We start from the raw sequence: 21,797 nt of genomic DNA, 5'->3' as shown, positions 1-21,797 counted from the left end.
ATACAGAAGCAGAGGCAGACAGTCCGGTATCTCATAACGACGACATAGACAGGCGATCCTCACACAAGTGTTGTAAAGGTTCAATGGACCATCGAAATCAACAAATCAGAATTGACTGGAAACAGTTATTCTGAAGAATAAGGCTAGACCTAAAGAGTTAAAAGCGGAAACGAGAAAAAGTTAAAGTACCAACAATAAAGGTAACGGATTCTGTATCACAGGCCCCAGGAACCTGATGCGTTCAGAGACACTTCTAGATGGGTTATATAGATGGGCCGGTTCATATTCACTAACACCTGACAGTTCTGGGTCGCATCGGAATGTGAGAAATCGGTCATTCTTAATCCAGCATGGATTTATCCTTGCAGAGTAATAGGATTTGGGTGACATTATCACTTACAAATTAAACAAAGCATTTCAAAATGTTTTATTTATTTATTTAGATTTTTTAAAATGCAAAACTCAAATTATATTAGCTACATACTAAATAAAATAGACATTGTCATTACCTGACCATTAATAATAAGGCTAGAATGAGAACATGGCAGAAACCTAACAATGAGGCGTCACACAAATCAAATCAAATGTATTTATATAGCCCTTCGTACATCAGCTGATATCTCAAAGTGCTGCACAGAAACCCAGACTAAAACCCCAAACAGCAAACAATGCAGATGTAGAAGCACGGTGGCTAGGAAAAACTCCCTAGAAAGGCCAAAACCTACACAACCAACTGATTGATCATATGGTGTTCAATCTAGTAGCATAAATGACAAACACAGCATTTATTACGATACAATTTAAAAAAACGTCAGCAACCAAAGCAAATGATCTGCTCCTACTTTCGTACAGAGAAAGTACAGTGTTTTTTTTATGCATCATACAGGAAGTCCCTTTTAGGGTAATATTTGGATTATACTTAAAGGAATGAATTGACAACCAACCTGGTCGCTGATCAATTTGTGCTCTTGCATATTCTAAGATCAGTTTGGCACGACAATGAGTTGGTATGATAGAAGACTGGCAGTCCCAGACGTCGGAGTACGACAGACACTCAGAACCAATGAATGGACAACTAGCAAGCTATCCCTTGGTTCTTTTTTAGTTTTTAACCATTTACTTTCAATAGATGTTTGTCGTTGTCGTTGCTTTTGCCCAGCACTCATTGTTGAATTTGGCTGTTTACATTCCATCTCGGTGTATCTGGGTCCTGGGGACCCAAGCGGGTGAACTATTTAGTTTTCACCCTATCAGAGAAGACTGGGAAACATTTGCATCTATCCCAAATGGCATCTGTGTGTTAATCTATAGCCCTCATTTACAAAGTACAAAACTGTATTATTATTATGAGCAGCTGTTTAAGCACAAGCTGTAAAACGTTAAACAGTGCCCCCTGTTGGCTAATAATAATAATAATAATAATATATGCCATTTAGCAGACGCTTTTATCCAAAGCGACTTACAGTCATGTGTGCATACATTCTACGTATGGGTGGTCCCGGGAATCGAACCCACTACCCTGGCGTTACAAGCGCCATGCTCTACCAACTGAGCTACAGAAGGAATACTTATAATCAACCCCCAATTATTTTGTTGTTGTCATGATGACATCAAGCCCCAATCTCCAACCCTGACTGAAGCTGTCTGTTGCCAAGTAACAAATCAAGTAATAAATCACCGACAAATAATCTTAAAATTCTTTATTCATAAACTTGATGCAAGTTTACAAATTACTGTACATGGTCAAAATGTCCCTTGAAAACAAAAAAAACAAAGCATGCCAACCAACGGGTGCAAAACTTGACAATCTGTCCCAACCATTTGTTTGACGAGCAGAAAATGATTTGACAAATTAGTCTAGATAGAGAAGACAGATTAACCTTCTATCAAAAACACTGTCCAAGTACAGAGGAACGTGCAAACCTATTTAAAATCACAGAATGAATGACTGAACTGACTCTGCCCAAAGTGAATGAGCACCTATACCCCGCCCTCCGCCTCTGTCCAGAGATTTTGGGTCCTGTCCAGAATAAACCCCTAGCCACTCTACCTACCCCCTCCCCCAGACACTTGCGGAGATCTGAGAAGGTTGGACACGTGTAATAAATGTGGTAGTATATTCACCTAGCCCCGATCAGAGCATATGGCTTAAACCTATCAAATTTGTATCAGAGTCAGTCAGTATCAAGTGTCTCAAGAGTATGGGGATCTGATCTAGGATCCTCCTTGTCCGTGTCATCATATTCATAATTAGACTCCCACTCTGAGACACTTGATACATACAGCCTCAGATCCCACCGGTGTCTGGGGGTAGGTGAGGGGGGGCTTGTTTTCTAGACAGGGCCTGGGTATCAAATGGGAAGCAGCTACCTGAACGTGAGAGAAAAGTTCTACTGAGCTGAACTAAGTTACGGGAAAAAAAAGGGTATCACAAGACATCAATTCTGTGCAGAAGTAACGGACCCAGGCTTTGGCTACCGGATTCCCTATGTAGGGGGGCACTACTTTAGACCAGAGCCCTATAGAGCCCTACTCCCTATATAGTGCACTACTTTAGACCACAGCCCTATAAAACCCCTCCCTATATATAGTGCACTACTTTAGACCACAGCCCTATAAAACCCTACTCCCTATATAGTGCACTACTTTGGACTAGAGCCCTATAGAACCCTATTCCCTATATAGTGCACTACTTTAGACCAGGGCCCTATAGAACCCTATTCCCTACATAGTGCACTACTTTAGACCAGGGCCCTATAGAACCCTATTCCCTATATAGTGCACTACTTTAGACCAGAGCCCTATAGAATCCTATTCCCTATATAGTGCACTACTTTAGACCAGAGGCCTATAGAACCCTATTCCCTATATAGTGCACTACTTTAGACCACAGCCCTATGGGTCCTGGTCAAAAGGGTACCATTTGACACGTAATCTTGGGTCATACGGAGCCAAGTAGATGTACTACTAAACGACCATCCCCTTCTTCCCTCTCGAACCCCTAGAAGTTCAAACAACCCATCGCCATCCTCTACCTTTCTCCATAAGTGGGAGCCTGTATGATTCAGACTGGTATCAATTGAACGATTGAAGAAAAAAAAGGGACATAATTAGTTACCTCTAAAAAGACAGAGTTTTCCTCCGATTCAGAAAAAGGTGAGATCCTAAAAACCTGATTTGTTAGTTCAGGTGTATTGACTTCTGAGGCACATCCTTGCCATTTTGTGCAACAAAAATATACTTACCCATTACAGACAAGATATATTTAAAGACCTCCTCTCACACTCAGAAATAAAAACCCATAGTAGCCTAGCCTAGATATATGTATTAGGGACTAAAGACAACAAAGACCAGCAGATACCCATGTTTCTGATACAAGCCAAAAGCATGGAGGTAGACATGCAGATAAGACCCTAGCAGTGTTTTAGATGGCACCCTATTCCCTATATAGTGGACTATGAGCCTTGGACAGAAGTAGTGAACTATAGAGGGACTAGGGTGCCAATTGGGAGAGACATATTATAGTAGCACTGAACTTGTGTCACATTGCATGTTGAAAACACTAAACAAAACAGAGTAAATAACAGCGTTACAAAATTTCCACATTTCAGTTCATGAGAGCAATTTATACTTTCATAATACTGTAATCCTTATTAGTACACCTCAAAAATAGATATTTAGCCAAAACATATTCTTGGTATACAAGGTGGAAAAACACAGAAACACTCTATTCAGTATGTATAGACAAACGGTCAACCAGGTCTGGTATTCGAGGGTAGCATCCCATATAGAACCCTATTCCCTATATAGTGCACTACTTTAGACCAGAGCCCTATAGAACCCCATATAGTGCACTACTTTAGACCAGAGCCTTATAGAACCCTATTCCCTATATATAGTGCACTACTTTAGACCAGAGCCCTATAGAACCCTATTCCCTATACATAGTGCACTACTTTAGACCAGAGCCCTATAGAACCCTACTCCCTACATAGTGCACTACTTTAGACCAGAGCCCTATAGAACCCTATTCCCTATATATAGTGCACTACTTTAGACCAGAGCCCTATAGAATCCTATTCCCTATATAGTGCACTAATTTAGACCAGAGCCATATGATGAGCGATAGGGTCCAATTTAGGACGCATCTTAAGATGTTATTATTTTACCAGGTCAGGAGAGCTCCCCTCCAAATACGCTGAACAAAAACATAAAACTCAACTTGTAAAGTGTTGGTCCCATGTTTCATGAGCTGAAATTACACAACATTTTCCATATGCACAAAAAGCCTATTTCTCTCATATTTTGTTCACAGATTTGATTACATCTCTCTTAGTGAGCATTTCTCTTTTGCTAAGATAATTCATCCAACTGACAGGTGTGGCATATCAATAAGTTGATTACATGGCATGATCATTACACAGGTGCACCTTGTACGAGGGACAATAAAAGGCCACTAAAATGTGCAGTTTTTTTCACAACACTATGCCACAGATATCTCAAGTAGAGGGAGTGTGCAATTGGCATGGCGACAGCAAGGATTGTCCACCTGAGCTTTTGGCAGAGAACTGAATGTTCATTTTTTTTTACCATAAGCCGCCTCCAACTTCATTTTAGAGCATTTGGCAGTACGTCCAACCGGCCTCACAACCGCAGACCGCGTGTTACCAAGCAAGCCCCCCTCTACATCTGACTTCTTCACCTGCGGGATCGTCTGAGACCAGTCACCCGGACAGCTGATGAAACTGAGGAGTATTTCTGTCGGTAATAAACCCCCCCTGGGGGTAGAACTAATTCTGATTGGCTGGGGGTGGGCCTGGTTCCCAAGTGGGTGGGCCTGGTTCCCAAGTGGGTGGGCCTATGCCCTTCCAGGACCTTTCTATGGCTGTGCCCATGCCAAGTCATTTGTATTTCCTTATATAAGTATTTCCTTATATCCTTATATAATAAAATCATTTAATGTGTTGCATTTATATTTTTGTTCAGTATAGTTAACGGTGTTTCAATGTAGGTAGCTATAGAATATATCACCCAATAAAACTCACTACTGGTATACTAGTAAAATAGCTCAATGAAAACTCTGTCCTTTTATAACACAAAATATGATCTATTGAAAACATACAACTATGCAAGACCCACAAAGCGTCAGTCTCCAGTTAAAGCCGACTAAGTTAACCAACTGGTGATTTAGTTATGGTACCTAGCTGGTAATGCAACTATGATAACTAACTGGAGATGAAGCTGCCTATGGTAACTAACAGGTAATGCAACTATGGTAACTAACAGGTAATGCAACTATGGTAACTAACAGGTAATGTAACCGACTATGGTAACTAGCTGGTAATGTAGCTATGGTAACTAGCTGGTAATGTAGCTATGGTAACTAGCTGGTAATGTAGCTATGGTAACGGTGTTGTGCCGTGGTAGCCTTGCATGCTATGCTCCAGCCTGGTTGGTCCCAGGTCCATTTGTGCCGTCTTGTCCTATGGTCATTAGAGGACAATAGGCTTGGGCGATATATACAATTTATACCAGGGTAATACGAATGGTATGATTTAGAATTGAGGGTTTTTTTGGGGGGGGGGGGGGGGGGGTTGTTATGGGAGTGAGTGCAACACCATTGCCTATAACTTTAAATGTAGTATAACTATAAGATGTGTTAAATAAATGATATCCAGCTCAGGGCTCCAGCTATGCACGATGCTTGTTGACTTGCTAGCTAAGTGTTGAGATGTCAAGATCAAGCTTCTTGGTTACAGCAGAGACGTTCAATCCCCTTCCTGGATCAAGAGCCCCTGGTTACCTAAATTGTTTTGTGCATAAAAATAGAGCCAACAACTTCTGTGCACATTCGGTAATACCGCATACCCCGGTACGGTAGAGAAACGGTATGAACTTCTGGGTACAAACCATTTAACATTTACATTACATTTAAGTCATTTAGCAGACGCTCTTATCCAGAGCGACTTACAAATTGGTGCATTCACCTTATGACATCCAGTGGGGCAGTCACTTAACAATAGTGCATCTAAAACTTAGGGGGGGTGGGGTGAGAGAGATTACTTAACCTATCCTAGGTATTCCTTAAAGAGGTGGGGTTTCAGGTGTCCCCAGGAGATCTGGAACCAGGCCATCCCCTACGCCATCCCCTTTAAATAGAAAAACAACATGACAGACGGCGTGGTGGACCAAGCTCACTTAACCATTCTAAAAAAAACCAAACATGTTCAGGGTGATGTTGTAACTGAGGATCAACAGCCGCATCCTACAGGACAGCAGGGAGATGGTACGCAGTGGTAGATTTCATCTCAAAATGGCAACTCGTTTATACTACAGCGTCCAGTATTTTTTTGACCGACACACTTATCAGAAATATATATATATTTTTTAGAATGATCCAGAGTTACTTTGCTTTCCTAAGAATGTTGTCCATATCGTGCTTTTTCATTCCCATAGGTCAAAGGTCAAAAGAAGTGCACTATCTAGATACTAGGGTGTCTTTTGGGAGACCCCTTCCTGCATCCTAGTCAGCCACCATTTTGTCACCAATCTGGCACATGATGTTACTGCTGGGACATAAAAATAAAAAGCAAAAAAAAAAGCCAGCAAGCAGAATAACAATACATTTAAGCATATACTATTTCTTTTAAACAACGTCTGTAATTTGGTACCAGTAAATATTACACAAAGTCAGGGGAGAAAAAGGAGCAGCGTCACTAAAGATGACCACTGAAACATCTTAAGTGATCCTCCATCTTCCTTCATATTCACTTTAAAATCCAACTGCCACCACAGAGAGGTTTCAGTTCAAATCCAACTGTCACCACAGAGAGGTTTCAGTTCAAATCCAACTGCCACCACAGAGAGGTTTCAGTTCAAATCCAACTGTCACCACAGAGAGGTTTCAGTTCAAATCCAACTGCCACCACAGAGAGGTTTCAGTTCAAATCCAACTGCCACCACAGAGAGGTTTCAATTCAAATCCAACTGCCACCACAGAGAGGTTTCAGTTCAAATCCAACTGTCACCACAGAGAGGTTTCAGTTCAAATCCAACTGCCACCACAGAGAGGTTTCAGTTCAAATCCAACTGCCACCACAGAGAGGTTTCAGTTCAAATCCAACTGTCACCACAGAGAGGTTTCAGTTCAAATCCAACTGTCACCACAGAGAGGTTTCAGTTCAAATCCAACTGCCAGCACAGAGAGGTTTCATTTCAAATCCAACTGCCACCACAGAGAGGTTTCAGTTCAAATCCGACTGCCAATGCTGTGGCTGGCTGTAAGAGCGTACAGCTTCACACTAAAAACAGGGTGGTGGTGGTTGTGGATACGAACAAACCAGCTCTAGTCAGACCTGTCTGCTGTACAGTAGGTAGGTTCTCTCACAGAGGAGGAACTAATCACGATGATCTGTTAGTCGAGCCCACGTCGTCAAAACCAGCGCGTGTATGGAAGGAGAAAAGGCTGTTCTCCACATCGAGAGAGAGACAAGGGAAAACAAAATGTGAAAAGATGCAACAGGACCTCCGAGCCCCTCAGTTATAACAGACATTCTCCTCAGGTGAAGGGGGCTGTGGAGTGATGCAACAGGACCTCCGAGCCCCTCAGTTATAACAGACATTCTCCTCAGGTGAAGGGGGCTGTGGAGTGATGCAACAGGACCTCCGAGCCCCTCAGTTATAACAGACATTCTCCTCAGGTGAAGGGGACAGTGGAGTGATGCAACAGGACAGCCGAGCCCCTCAGTTATAACAGACATTCTCCTCAGGTGAAGGGGGCTGTGGAGTGATGCAGCAGGGAGTAGACAGTCTAGCCCGTTATTGGGCCAGGCAGAGAAGAGATACTGGTCTACTGAGCTGACGACAGGCCAGACGGAAGAATTTGCCAGTTGGTTTCCACAAGAAAGATGATATAACTCCCAAATAAGTCAGAAGGGAGAAAATAGCTCCAAAAGAAATTAAAATATATTGTTGTTTTTTTGTGTGTTTTTTTTTACCCAAACGACATTATGTTCCCAGGGAGAATGAGGAGTGAACTCTTTACCCATCTTCTTTAGGAGGTGTGTACCAGCCTGAAAAAAATATATATTTTAAAAATAAAACACACAGGGTTGCCATAACAACCACAGATTTGTATCATCGTCGTCTATTTTCATTCATGTTTATATGGATCGTTTACCATTCTTTTCGTGAATCTGCACCAGGGATTTGTATGACTGTTGTGCCCTGGCCAGACTGTACTGATTCTACAAGAATATTAGTGAAAATACGGATTAGATTCATCTTCAACAACCTCACATGGTGTGACAAAAAAAAGAATATATATATATATATATAATGTTTTACAAAAAAACAGTTGTTTACCTTATTGGCTCCGAACTGCACCCTGGCTTTTCCTTTGACTAGGGTCGCATTGATCTGCATGATGACAGACTCAATGGAATAGGCACTGCTCCAGCCCTGGAGCAACACAAAGAAATACTAATTGGTGGGTCTGAAAACCTCGTCAGATCAGTGACAATGAAGGAGAGGAGGTGAGGAGGAGAACAGACATAAAAACAGTTTTTTTTGTTTTTGTTTTAAAAAGACAATTGAGCAAAGAGAAAGAGACAGCTTCTTCAGGAACTTTGGTGAGGGATAAACAATGGTATGAATAGTATTCAAATACAGACCTGCTTTGTGAGAAGCTCCATACATAAGGCCCCTCCGCCAAGAACGTACCTGAAATAGAGGACAGAGAAGTACCAAGACTGGTTCACGAACCAGAAAATAATTTGGCCCGTCTAATTTTAGTCATTTAGCAGAAGCTAAAGTATTATGAAAAGACTACTCTAGATCCCGTTCAGGGACATGAGGAATACTCTAGATCCCGTTCAGGGACATGAGGAATACTCTAGATCCCGTTCAGGGACACGAGGAATACTCTAGATCCCGTTCAGGGACACGAGGAATACTCTAGATCCTGTTCAGGGACACGAGGAATACTCTAGATCCCGTTCAGGGACATGAGGAATACTCTAGATCCCGTTCAGGGACATGAGGAATACTCTAGATCACGTTCAGGGACATGAGGAAAAGGACAGACAGAACACTCTAGGGTAAAAACAGAAGCATAGGACAATAAGACCATCCAGACTTCACTGAGCAGCACTCACCCTCCGGACAGCACAGGAGAGACGACCCGTACGAACGGTGGATCAAAAGGAAAGTTATCCTGAAAGAGTCAAACAAGAAAACACATTTATCATCTCAAAACCTCTATCCCGCCTCATAAAAAAAACAAAAAAAAACACAATTAATTTATTTTAAAAAATCAAATCAAATGAATAAAACTCACTTTATATGAGAAACTGAGCAGAATGTAGTCCACCCCTTCCTTTTCCTTCAGAACCTGCAAGTCACTATGCAACGGACTATCTGGGTCTACCCTGTTAAAATAACGAGAGAATGATTACACTATTATTATCCAGACTTTAGACACAGCTAGGAAACAGGGGAAGCTACCACAGCTCTATGAAATAATACCCGGCTCTGAAAACTTACGTTCTTATTTTGACGTGCCACTCATAAAGGCTGTCATTGACTAGCTCCACCGAATAAATACCTGGAAATGAATGACAAGAGATATACAGGTGAACATCACTGTTAAATCAACCTGTTATCCCCCATCAGACCTACAATCACTGGAGGGTTAGGACCAATGGGGTGCTGAGCCAGGCCAGCACTCAGCTGTCTTGTAACCCCGACCCGTCGATCTCTCACCTGTCTTGTAACTCCGACCTGTCGATCTCTCACCTGTCGATCTCTCACCTGTCTTGTAACTCTGACCCGTCTATCTCTCACCTGTCTTGTAACTCTGACCCGTCTATCTCTCACCTGTCTTGTAACCCCGACCTGTCGATCTCTCACCTGTCTTGTAACCCCGACCTGTCGATCTCTCACCTGTCTTGTAACCCCGACCTGTCCATCTCTCATCTGTCTTGTAACCCCGACTTGTCAATCTCTCACCTGTCTTGTAACTCTGACCTGTCGATCTCTCACCTGTCTTGTAACTCTGCGATCTGTAGATCTCCCTGAGTTCCTTCATGAGACGATCAGACGCCTGAACTGAACCAGAAACGGCACCCTGAAACAGGCATCACAACGCGGATCAGAACCAGGGTACCTTAGAGCAAGACAAGAGACTATAAAAACGGTGGAAATGCCCCCCCCCCCCACTCTTGAAAAAAGAAAAAGACGCCTTACCGAATGAGCACTTACGTTCAAGTGGTCCTGCCTCTGGTTCTTACGGATCTTCTCGAGGATGGCCAGGTTCTCCTTCAAATCAAATCACATTCAACTTTATTAATGCAGTAGGAAGTGCTTCATTAAAATAATAAAAAGTTAGAAGAGATAGAAACTAAAATGTTGACAAATAGCTCAATTAAGATACCAAAACAATAGTAAAAAGTAATAATATACAGCAACGTGTACACCGTACAATGTAACACTGACTTTCACAATTACAAGAAGCAATTTTTTAAAAAACATGCAAGGGGAAGACAGTCTGGGGGGGAGACAGTCTGGGGGGAGACAGTCTGGGGGGAGACAGTCTTCTTGGGTCATATTGCCAAAGAAAATAGTATTTCAGAAATCTCAGCATTCAATATGATTTCCAGAGGAGTTGCTAATTGTTTTTTTATTTAATTTATATTTTTTTATTTAATTTATATTTTTTTATATTTTACCTTTATTTAACTAGGCAAGTCAGTTATGAACAAATTCTTATTTACAATGACGGCCTGGGAACAGTGGGTTAACTGCCTGTTCAGGGGCAGAACGACAGATTTGTACCTTCTCAGCCTCGGGGATTTGAACTTGCAACACTTTCGGTTGCTAGTCCAACGCTCTAACCACTAGGCTACCTTGGAAATAATATTCATACTTTTCCTGACAACATGAAGAGGAGCCTCGAAAGTAGAATACGATTTATAACAAAGTAAAAAAATTAAATTAAATAAAAACATTTAGCTGTTAGGTAGGAAAGTTCTTGTATTTTGAGCCTTAAGATGTTTTGTGGTTGGAATTGCCATATTTTAGAGGTGAATATGTAGTTTGACAGAATGGTTTTGTCTGGAAAAACAAAACAAAAATGGTTGCTTAGTAACCAGACACCAACACGATCTGTGGAGAAAGAAAAGTTCCAATATTTACCTTTGTGATTGGAGGATATATCTGTGGTAAAGCGACTCAGGATTACATCCTAAACCTAACCTTATTTTCATTTATTCTTTAATATATAGCCAATTTGACTGTGGTAACTGTCAAACTGTCAGATACCGTCTCAGGGAAGCTCATCTTCGTGCTCGTCATCCTCACCCGGGTCTTGAACTGACTGCAGTTCGGCATCGTAACCGACTTCATTGGGCAAACGCTCACCTTCGATGGCGACTGGAGAAAAGTGCTCTCCACGGATTAATCCCGGTTTCAAATGCACCCGGCAGATGGCAGACAGCGTGTATGGAGTCATGTGGGGGAGTGGTTTGCTGATGTCAACGTTGTGAACAGAGAGCCCCATGGTGGCGGTGGGGTTACGGTATGGGCAGGCATAAGCTACGGACAATGAACACAATTGCATTTTATCAATGGCAACTTGAATGCCCGAGATACCGCGACGAGATCCTGAGGCCTGTTGTTGTTCCATTCATCCACCTCCATCACCTCATATTTCAGCATGATAATGCACGGCCCCATGTCGCAAGTATCTGGACACAATTCCCGGAAGCTGAAAATGTCCCAGTTCACTTCCATGGCCTGCACTCTCACCAGACATGTCTCCCTTTGAGCAAGTTTGAGATCCTTTGCATCAATGTATACGACAGCGTGTTCCAGTTCCCGCCAATATCCAGCAACTTCACACAGCCATTGAAGAGGAGTGGGACAACATTCCACAGGCCACAATCAACAGCCTGATCAACTCTATGTGAAGGAGATGTGTCGCACTGCATGAGGCAAATGGTCACACCAGATACTGACTGGTTTTATGATCCATGTCCCTGTTTTTTTTTTTTTAAAGGTATCTGTGACCAACAGATGTATATCTGTATTCCCAGTCATGTAAAATCCATAGATTAGGGCCTAATGAATTTATTTCAATTGACTGATTTCCTTATATGAACTGTAACTCAGTAAAATCTTTGAAATTGTTGCATGTTGCATTTATATTTTCTCTCAGTGTAGATAGACATATAGAGAGAGAGAGCGAGGGAGGGAGAGACCGACAGAGAGCGAGGGAGAGAGACCGACAGAGAGCGAGGGAGGGAGAGACCGACCGACAGAGAGCGAGGGAGGGAGAGACCGACCGACAGAGCGAGGGAGGGAGAGACCGACCGACAGAGAGCGAGGGAGGGAGAGACCGACCGACAGAGAGCGAGGGAGGGAGAGACCGACCGACAGAGAGCGAGGGAGGGAGAGACCGACCGACAGAGAGCGAGGGAGGGAGAGACCGACCGACAGAGCGCGAGGGAGGGAGAGACCGACCGACAGAGCGAGGGAGGGAGAGACCGACCGACAGAGCGCGAGTGAGGGAGAGACCGACCGACAGAGAGCGAGGGAGGGAGAGACCGACAGAGAGCGAGGGAGGGAGAGACCGACAGAGAGCGAGGGAGGGAGAGACCGACAGAGAGCGAGGGAGGGAGAGACCGACAGAGAGCGAGGGAGGGAGAGACCGACAGAGAGCGAGGGAGGGAGAGAGACAGACCGACAGAGAGCGAGGGAGGGAGAGAGACAGACCGACAGAGAGCGAGGGAGGGAGAGAGACAGACCGACAGAGAGCGAGGGAGGGAGAGAGACAGACCGACAGAGAGCGAGGGAGGGAGAGAGACAGACCGACAGAGAGCGAGGGAGGGAGAGAGACCGACCGACAGAGAGCGAGGGAGGGAGACCGACCGACAGAGAGCGAGGGAGGGAGAGAGACCGACCGACAGAGAGCGAGGGAGGGAGAGAGACCGACCGACAGAGCGAGGGAGAGAGACCGACAGAGAGCGAGGGAGAGAGAGACCGACCGACAGAGAGCGAGGGAGAGAGACCAACCGAGAGCGAGGGAGGGAGGGAGAGAGACCAACCGAGAGCGAGGGAGAGACCGACAGAGAGCGAGGGAGAGAGAGAGACCGACCGACAGAGAGCGAGGGAGGGAGAGACCGACCAACCGAGAGCGAGGGAGGGAGAGACCGACCAACAGAGAGCGAGGGAGAGAGAGACCGACCAACAGAGAGCGAGGGAGAGAGAGACCGACCAACAGAGAGCGAGGGAGAGAGAGACCGACCAACAGAGAGCGAGGGAGAGAGAGACCGACCAACAGAGAGCGAGGGAGAGAGAGACCGACCAACAGAGAGCGAGGGAGAGAGAGACCGACCAACAGAGAGCGAGGGAGAGAGAGACCGACCAAAAGAGAGCGAGGGAGGGAGAGAGACCAACAGAGAGCGAGGGAGGGAGAGAGACCAACAGAGAGCGAGGGAGGGAGAGAGACCAACAGAGAGCGAGGGAGGGAGAGAGACCAACAGAGAGCGAGGGAGGGAGAGAGACCAACAGAGAGCGAGGGAGAGAGACCGGCAGAGAGCGAGGGAGAGAGAGACCGACCGACAGAGAGCGAGGGAGGGAGAGAGACCAACCGAGAGCGAGGGAGAGAGAGACCGACCAACAGAGAGCGAGGGAGAGAGAGACCGACCAACAGAGAGCGAGGGAGGAGACCGACCAACAGAGAGCGAGGGAGGGAGGGAGAGAGACCAACCGAGAGCGACCGACAGAGAGCGAGAAAGAGGTGTGTATCACAGTAATCACCTTCTCAATCCCGTCGTCCTCCGACTTCTTCCCATGTACAGGCTCCTCCTCCTTCATCTCATAGTGGTCCAGGTCTTCAATGTCCTGCTGAACACAAACACCGTTATCACATATAGAGTGCTGCAGACACACAAGCAGGGCTCCAGGCTAACATTCCTCATCACCCTCCAAGAATCCAACCTCAGTGCGATTTCAACCGTCCCAACCTGAAGATATACCGTCCCAAATTAAGAAAAAACATTTGTTTACGTTTTGATATGCCAACATGGGTCTACTCTAGAACATTCAAATAGACAAAGATGTGCCTCGAAAAAAAGGCAACGTTGAAATAATATGAAATCTATTTTGCACAAAAAACAAACTCAACATGTAAAATGTTGGTACCATTTTTCATGAATTGAAATAAAAGATCCCCAACAAAATCAATATGCACAAAAAAAAATATTTTGTTAGATATTGTGAAAAAATGTGTTTAAATCCCTGTTAGTGAACATTTCTCCTTTGCTAAGATAATCCATTTACTTAACAGGTTCGGCATATCAAGAAACTGATTAAACAGCATGATCAATACACAGGTGCACCTGGTGCTGGGGCCACTCTAAAATGTGCCGTTTTGTCACACAACGCCACAGATGTCTCAAGTTTTGAAGGAACGTGCAATTGGCATGCTGAGTGCACCAATGTCCACCAGAGCTGTTGCCAGAAAATGTAAATGTTCATTTCTCTACCATACGCAGTTTGAGAATTTGGCAGTACATCCAACCGGACTCACAACCGGAAGACCACGTGTAACCACGACAGCCCAGGACCTCCACATCCTGCTTCTTCACCTGCGGGATCGTCTGAGATCAACCATCCGGACAGCTGATGAAACTGAGGAGTATTTCTGTATGTAATAAAGCCCTTTTGTGGGGGAAAACTAATTCTGATTGGCTGGACCTGGCTCCCCAGTGGCTGGACCTGGCTCCCCAGTGGCTGGACCTGGCTCCCCAGTGGGTGGGTCTATGCCCTTCCAGGCCCACCCATGGCTGCTCTCCGTCTCGGTGAAGCTCATCTGCATACTCGTCTTCCTCACCAAGGTCTTGACCCGACTGCAGTTTGGTGTCGAAACAGACTTCAGCGGGCAAAAGCTCAACGGCACGCTGGAGAAGTGTGCTCTTCACGGATGAATCCCAGTTTCAACTGCACGGAGTCGTGTGGGCGAGTGGTTTGCTGACGTCAAAGTTTTGAACAGAGATGGTGGCGGTGGGGCTATGATTTGGGCAGGCATAAGCTACGGACAATGAACACAATTGCATATTATCGATGGCAATGTGAATGCACAGAGATACCGTGACGAGATCCTGAGACCCATTGTCGTGCCCTTCATCTGCAGCAATCACCTCATGTTTCTGTTTCAGCATCATCATGCACTGTCCCATGTCGCAAGGATCTGTAAACAATTCCTGTAAGCTGAAAAGGTCCAACTTGTTCCATGGCCTGCATACTCAGATTCCACAGGCCAACATCAGCCTGATCAACTCTATGTGAAGGAAATGTGCCGCGCTGCATGAGGCAAATGGTGGACACATCAGATACTGACTGGTTTTCTGATCCAAGCTTCAACCTGTTTATTAAAGGTATCTGTGACCAACAGATGTATATCTGTATTCCCAATCATGTCAAATCCATGGATTAGGGCCTAATAAATGTTTTTAAATTGACTGATTTCCTTATGCGAACTGTAACTCAGTAAAATATTTGAATTTTTTTACATGTTGTGTTTATGTTTTTTGTTCAGTATAAATAATTAGCTTTTTTTGTCAAAGTGTAGGTGATAGCCTATGCGTATTGGCTACAGCCTGTCATGTCCAGACAGATGCTTTACATGAGGAGACAGAAATGTAGGCAATCTGTAACGATACTTTTAATTACATAAATAAAACGCCGGTCATGTTCGACAAATATATTGTAGGATAATTAACATTAAAGTTCTACAGGCTTGATACTTTGGACCTGGCCCACTCAAGGCACGGTTTGTTCAGATCTTATGGTCACAAGAGCGGAAAGTGCCTGTTTACACAACGCACACGATCTGAGCGGAGGAAGTCAGTATTTTGTAACTATTTAACCATAAACGTAATTGTTTAAGGAGGTTTTAAAGTCATTTTATGGGGCATGTCTCGCCGTGTTTTAAAGACATTTTATGGGGCATGTCTTACCGTGTTTTAAGGTCATTTTATGGGGCATGTCTTACCGTGTTTTAAGGTCATTTTATGGGGCATGTCTTACCGTGTTTTAAGGTCATTTTATGGGGCATGTCTTACCGTGTTTTAAGGTCATTTTATGGGGCATGTCTTACCGTGTTTTAAAGTCATTTTATGGGGCATGTCTTACCGTGTTTTAAAGTCATTTTATGGGGCATGTCTTACCGTGTTTTAAAGTAGCCTAACCAAAATAGGACCATAGAAATGTAGAGGGAATTATTTTATAAACATTGAAAACAGCTTTTCTCTCGTGTTCTATTGGTTTTCAAAAATCAACTTCCTTTCATTGTCCAGCAGCCAAAGACACAATCTTACTCATATTAGCGATAATCCTAGTCATTTTAGCAATACATGCTAGTTGACGATATTCCTAGTCATATTAGCATCCCATGCCAGTTGACGATAAACCTAGTCATATTAGCATCCCATGCTAGTTGATGATATTCCTAGTCATATTAGCAGTCCATGCTAGTTGATGATAATCCTAGGCATATTAGCATCCCATGCTAGTTGACGATAATCCTAGTCATATTAGCATCCCATGCTAGTTGACGATAATCCTAGTCATATTAGCATCCCATGCCAGTTGACGATAATCCTAGTCATATTAGCATCCCATGCTAGTTGACGATAATCCTAGTCATATTAGCATCCCATGCTAGTTGACGATAATCCTAGTCATATTAGCATCCCATGCTAGTTGACGATAATCCTAGTTATATTAGCATCCCATGCTAGTTGACGATAATCCTAGTTATATTAGCATCCCATGCTAGCTGACGATAATCCTAGTCATATTAGCATCCCATGCTAGTTGACGATAATCCTAGTTATATTAGCATCCCTTGCTAGCTGACGATAATCCTAGTCATATTAGCATCCCATGCTAGTTGAAGATAATCCTAGTTATATTAGCATCCCATGCTAGTTGACGATAATCCTAGTTATATTAGCATCCCATGCTAGTTGACGATAATCCTAGTTATATTAGCATCCCATGCTAGCTGACGATAATCCTAGTTATATTAGCATCCCATGCTAGCTGACGATAATCCTAGTTATATTAGCAATCCATGCCAGTTGTTGCATCTTTAGGATCTCCCCTCATTTTAAAATGTCAAACTTTCATTTCAGTCACATGAAACCGCTTCGATGTGCAGTGGGGTTTTAGAACGGAACATCTACACATAGCCTACTGCCGTGTGAATATATTGTTTATCAACATTTTAAACAAAACGTTCAGATCAATTGCATCCTCCTCATTACTGGTTAACATTGTAATTATGTTCAGCAGTTGTATGAATTTAGGATCTATCGTCCCAGAACTGTCCCCGAGTCTGTTTTGAACCGTCCCAGACATATGACAGGACGCCCTTAAATTCAAGGCCTGCACACTAGAGAAGTTTTATACAGCACACACACAATACGTTTAAGATGAATGTGGATATTATCTCTATATGTAATGTTTGTTGTACACAGGTAGGTAAACATGCACACACACACAAAAACCGGTACACACACAGAAACACACACACACACACACACACACACACACACACACACACACACACACACACACACACACACACACACACACACACACCTCGCCCATCTCTTCCTCCTCCTCCTCCTCGGATGTCACTTCATCTGCTGGTCCATGCTATAAAGAGAGTGGGGAAGGAAAGACAGAAAATGGATTGTGAGTTTAAAGACGAGGCAATGCCTTCTGACTATCAATTTTGGTATGGAATGTTACTCAGGCCCAGAATACGATTATTGCCTTGCGATAGGGCTGTCCCCATCCTTGAGTCACAATATTTAGATTAGTCTGAAACATCATTTGAGGCTAAAATTATTTCTACTTACAATGTGATTCAAACCAACTGAATATTTGTTGACTTCAAACTGTGTCAGCCTACAAACGTGATTCAAATCAGAGTCCACCAGTTCTAGGTTCTATTTATATGGGGTTGTCAGGACTACCAAATAAATAGAATTTCATTCTAGAATGAGCCCTACCTTGCGCTCTGGGTTGATGGGCCCAGCAGGGAGGGGCTGATCTAGCATCTCAACATCTGGGTGCTGGGGCAGGTTGTACAGTCGACACAGGTCACAGATGAGACGCTTCAGCTGCTGCAGGAGCTGGGGAAACAAAACAAAAAAACAGGTCATTCAACAGTATCTCTTTGGAGCCGGGTTCATTTACAGACGACTCCGCGCGACTAAAAAACACGAGGAATTTCAGTCAAAAAAAAAAATGAGTTTCATGTAGGAAATCTGTTGACCAAGTATTCCCAGGAATAACAAAGAAAAGAGAAAAGCATTGGGACAGTACACATTTTAGTTGTTTTATCTCTGTACTCCAGCATTTTGGATTTGACATGATACAATGACTATGGAGGTTAAAGTGCAATCTGTTTGCTTTAATTTGAGGGGATTTTCATCCATATCAGGTGAACAGTGTATTGTGCAATTTTTGGAGTTACAATAAAAGTAAATAAGAATATAATGTTTCTAAAAAAAAATCTATATTAATGTGGACGCTACAATGATTACGGATAATCCCGATTGAATTGTGAATAATTGTGAGTGAGAAAGTTACAGAGGTATAAATATCTAACAGAGGCCCAAAACACTAACCTCCAATACTATCGTAATGGCGAGAGGTTAGCATGTCTTGATGGTATGATATTTGTGTGGCGCAGCAATCTAAGGCACTGCATCTCAGTGCTAGAGGCGTCACTACAGACCTTTGTTCGATTCAACAAAACTAAGGAGATGATTGTGGACTTCAGGAAACAGCAGAGGGAACACCCCCCTATCCACATCGATGGAACAGTAGTGGAGAGGGTAGCTAGTTTTAAGTTCCTCGGCATACACATCACAGACAAACTGAATTGGTCCACTCACACTGACAGCGTCGTGAAGAAGGCGCAGCAGCGCCTATTGAACCTCAGGAGGCTGAAGAAATTCGGCTTGTCACCAAAAGCACTCACAAACTTCTACAGATGCACAATCGAGAGCATCCTGGCGGGCTGTATCACCGCCTGGTACGGCAACTGCTCCGCCCTCAACCGTAAGGCTCTCCAGAGGGTAGTGAGGACTGCACAACGCATCACCGGGGGCAAACTACCTGCCCTCCAGGACACCTACACCACCCGTTGTTACAGGAAGGCCATAAAGATCATCAAGGACATCAACCACCCGAACCACTGCCTGTTCATCCCGCTATCATCCAGAAGGCGAGGTCAGTACAGGTGCATCAAAGCTGGGACCGAGAGACTGAAAAACAGCTTCTATCTCAAGGCCATCAGACTGTTAAACAGCCACCACTAACATTGAGTGGCTGCGGCCAACACACTGTCATTGACACTGACCCAACTCCAGCCATTTTAATAATGGGAATTGATGGGAAATTATGTAAATATATCACTAGCCACTTTAAACAATGCTACCTTATATAATGTTACTTACCCTACATTATTCATCTCATATGCATATGTATATACTGTACTCTACATCATCGACTGCATCCTTATGTAACACATGTATCACTAGCCACTTTAACTATGCCACTTTGTTTACTTTGTCTACACACTCATCTCATATGTATATACTGTACTCGATACCATCTACTGTATGCTGCTCTGTACCATCACTCATTCATATATCCTTATGTACATGTTCCTTATCCCCTTACACTGTGTATAAGACAGTAGTTTTGGAATTGTTAGTTAGATTACTTGTTGGTTATCACTGCATTGTCGGAACTAGAAGCACAAGCATTTCGCTACACTCGCATTTAACATCTGCTAACCATGTGTATGTGACAAATAAAATTTGATTTGATTTGATTTCTAGGCTGTATCACAGCCCCAACGTGATTGGGAGTCCCATAGGGCGGCGAACAATTGGCCCAGCGTCGTCCGGGTTTGGCCGGGGTATTAAAGAATTTGTTCTTAACTGAATTGCCTAGATAAATAAAGGTTAACATTTTTTTTAAATGCCACTAACAACTGCAAGGGTAGTGGGTTCAATTCCCGCTGGGGTCACCCATTTGTAAAAATGTACGCAAGTATTGACTAAATCAGTTCGGGTAAAAGGCATATATAGCGTGACGGACCCTTTTAAATTATTTTTTACAATCAAACAATTTTGTAGGTGATATTAGGGCCTATGCCTTCTGTGAGAGCCGGTAGTGACATCCTACAACACATAGTATTGAAGATGAAGGAAGAAAACTCCACAATCTACACACACACACACACACACACACACACACACACACACACACACACACACACACACGAGACTTACCAAAGATGTTCCTTTTCTAACATCTTCCAAGCGCTCCAACACCTCTGTCAGACTTGGATCATCAGAGTCAACAAACCAGATTGGAGGTGTAGAGGGGTATGCCTCCTGGGAGGGGAGGGGATGATCAATTGATCACATCATTACTTGGTAAAGCTCTAATGGAACAGCATTGAACTGTAGCTCGTAGGTGGAGCTACTTCAGTATAAAGGAATGATATTTTACATATAGAAAGAAGAATCGATAAATATGCAACCTACCTACCTATAGTAGCGCTGACTTATAACGTTATGTCCTTGTTTTTAGTTAGCTAGCTAACAACTCTTATTAATTATTTTACCCAGGACTATTCATTATCTCCATTAGTCAGCAGGTCACGTTACCTTTTGACAAGTTATTGTATAAATACATAAAATATATTTTTTTTAAAGGTACAAATATCAAGATATATTTTTTATAGATTGGCCTTGTGGCAAAAAAAAGGCATTGTGAGTTTAAAAAAATAATAATTTAAAGACGCATTAGCCTACTAGCTAACATTAGCTTAATAACAAACCCCCTCCAAAAAAAGGGGGGTAACGTTTACAAATAAGGATCTTATTTCTTGTTTTCTAACGAGTTAGCAAGCATAGCTAACTATACCTGGACATATGACCCCATTTTTAAAAAAACATTTTTTTTTAATTAAGAGTATAAACTAACTGAAAAGTCTTAGCACATTTATATATTATGTGGTTAGCTAATGATCTCCAACAACAACAACAACACACAAAAACAAAACAAAGCATAGCTATCCAAATTCGTCATGTTTATCGCCCTGTGTGTGTCTCTGTCTGTCTGCACTAGCTACGTTAGCTACGCTTAGTTTCATTCCTTACCGTGATGTTGCAATGTATTATCAGCAGTTTTTCACCGGTTACGTTAAACTGACAACTAAGCTCGTCGGGCTTCCAATCGATAATTCTGAAACGTTCGTGGTTTGGGTCAAAAATTGACTCCAAAAACTTCAATTCGGCCTTCAGACCCGAAACCGACATCTTCCACTCACATCTCAAACCAGGCAGTCCGCGGGGGAGGGGAGGGGAAGTTGGGGTGTATATTGAGACCGCGTAGTCGGTGTTTGGTAGGAATATCATATAGTCCAATGTTCCTGAATACATAACAGGTGAAGTAGATATATATGTATGATTAATATGGATTGAGATCAAATTCTGTAAATAAATATATATATATATATATAAAACAAATTAATGTAAAATGTTTTTTTTTTTTTTTTGCACAATGCTGAGGCAGTGCAGGGCACCATCCTGAAAGGACATGAGGCTCACAGCCCTGTCAGATAAACCAAATTCCTCTGCAAGGTATTGTTATCATACTGGCCGCTATTGTGATTATTCAGCAAGGTAGAATCTAGATGG

General features: G+C 43.1%; 1 protein-coding gene across 5 annotated transcripts; it reads right to left on the bottom strand.

Moving 5' to 3' along the window:
• Positions 1-3,997: 3,997 nt before the first annotated feature.
• Positions 3,998-21,436, bottom strand: LOC124032014 (ubiquitin-conjugating enzyme E2 Q2-like). Of its 5 annotated transcripts, XR_006838196.1 has the most exons (15): positions 21,258-21,436; positions 20,382-20,486; positions 18,084-18,206; positions 17,668-17,724; positions 13,819-13,905; positions 10,246-10,317; positions 10,042-10,126; positions 9,544-9,604; positions 9,338-9,428; positions 9,156-9,214; positions 8,673-8,721; positions 8,365-8,460; positions 8,180-8,246; positions 7,595-8,072; positions 3,998-7,525 (listed from the first exon to the last, which is right to left on the bottom strand). XR_006838196.1 is itself a non-coding variant. In XM_046343956.1 (14 exons), the coding sequence occupies exons 1-14, from the start codon at positions 21,414-21,416 to the stop codon at positions 8,041-8,043; spliced, it is 1,143 nt and encodes a 380-aa protein (XP_046199912.1). In that variant the 5' UTR covers positions 21,417-21,436; the 3' UTR covers positions 3,998-8,040. The 5 variants fall into 5 exon arrangements, 4 of the variants coding, with proteins under 4 accessions (XP_046199912.1, XP_046199934.1, XP_046199925.1 ...); XM_046343956.1 differs by having other exon boundaries at positions 3,998-8,072; XM_046343978.1 differs by having other exon boundaries at positions 3,998-8,072; positions 10,261-10,317.
• Between the last annotated feature and the right edge of the window lie 361 nt (positions 21,437-21,797).

The sequence above is a fragment of the Oncorhynchus gorbuscha genome, linkage group LG01 (genome assembly GCF_021184085.1).
Source record: "Oncorhynchus gorbuscha isolate QuinsamMale2020 ecotype Even-year linkage group LG01, OgorEven_v1.0, whole genome shotgun sequence".
In the NCBI taxonomy this organism is placed as follows: Eukaryota; Metazoa; Chordata; class Actinopteri; order Salmoniformes; family Salmonidae; genus Oncorhynchus; species Oncorhynchus gorbuscha.
This window is presented reverse-complemented; position numbering and strand designations above follow the sequence as displayed.

Excerpts from the sequence above, each read along its gene's own strand:
- LOC124032014 (XM_046343956.1), bottom strand. The coding sequence starts at position 21,416 with ATGTCGGTTTCGGGTCTGAAGGCCGAATTGAAGTTTTTGGAGTCAATT. Across the intron at positions 17,725-18,083 it reads CCATCAACCCAGAGCGCAAG|CATGGACCAGCAGATGAAGT; the intron begins GTAGGGCTCATT and ends CTCTCTTTATAG. Across the intron at positions 9,429-9,543 it reads TGGCACGTCAAAATAAGAAC|GGTAGACCCAGATAGTCCGT; the intron begins GTAAGTTTTCAG and ends TTATTTTAACAG.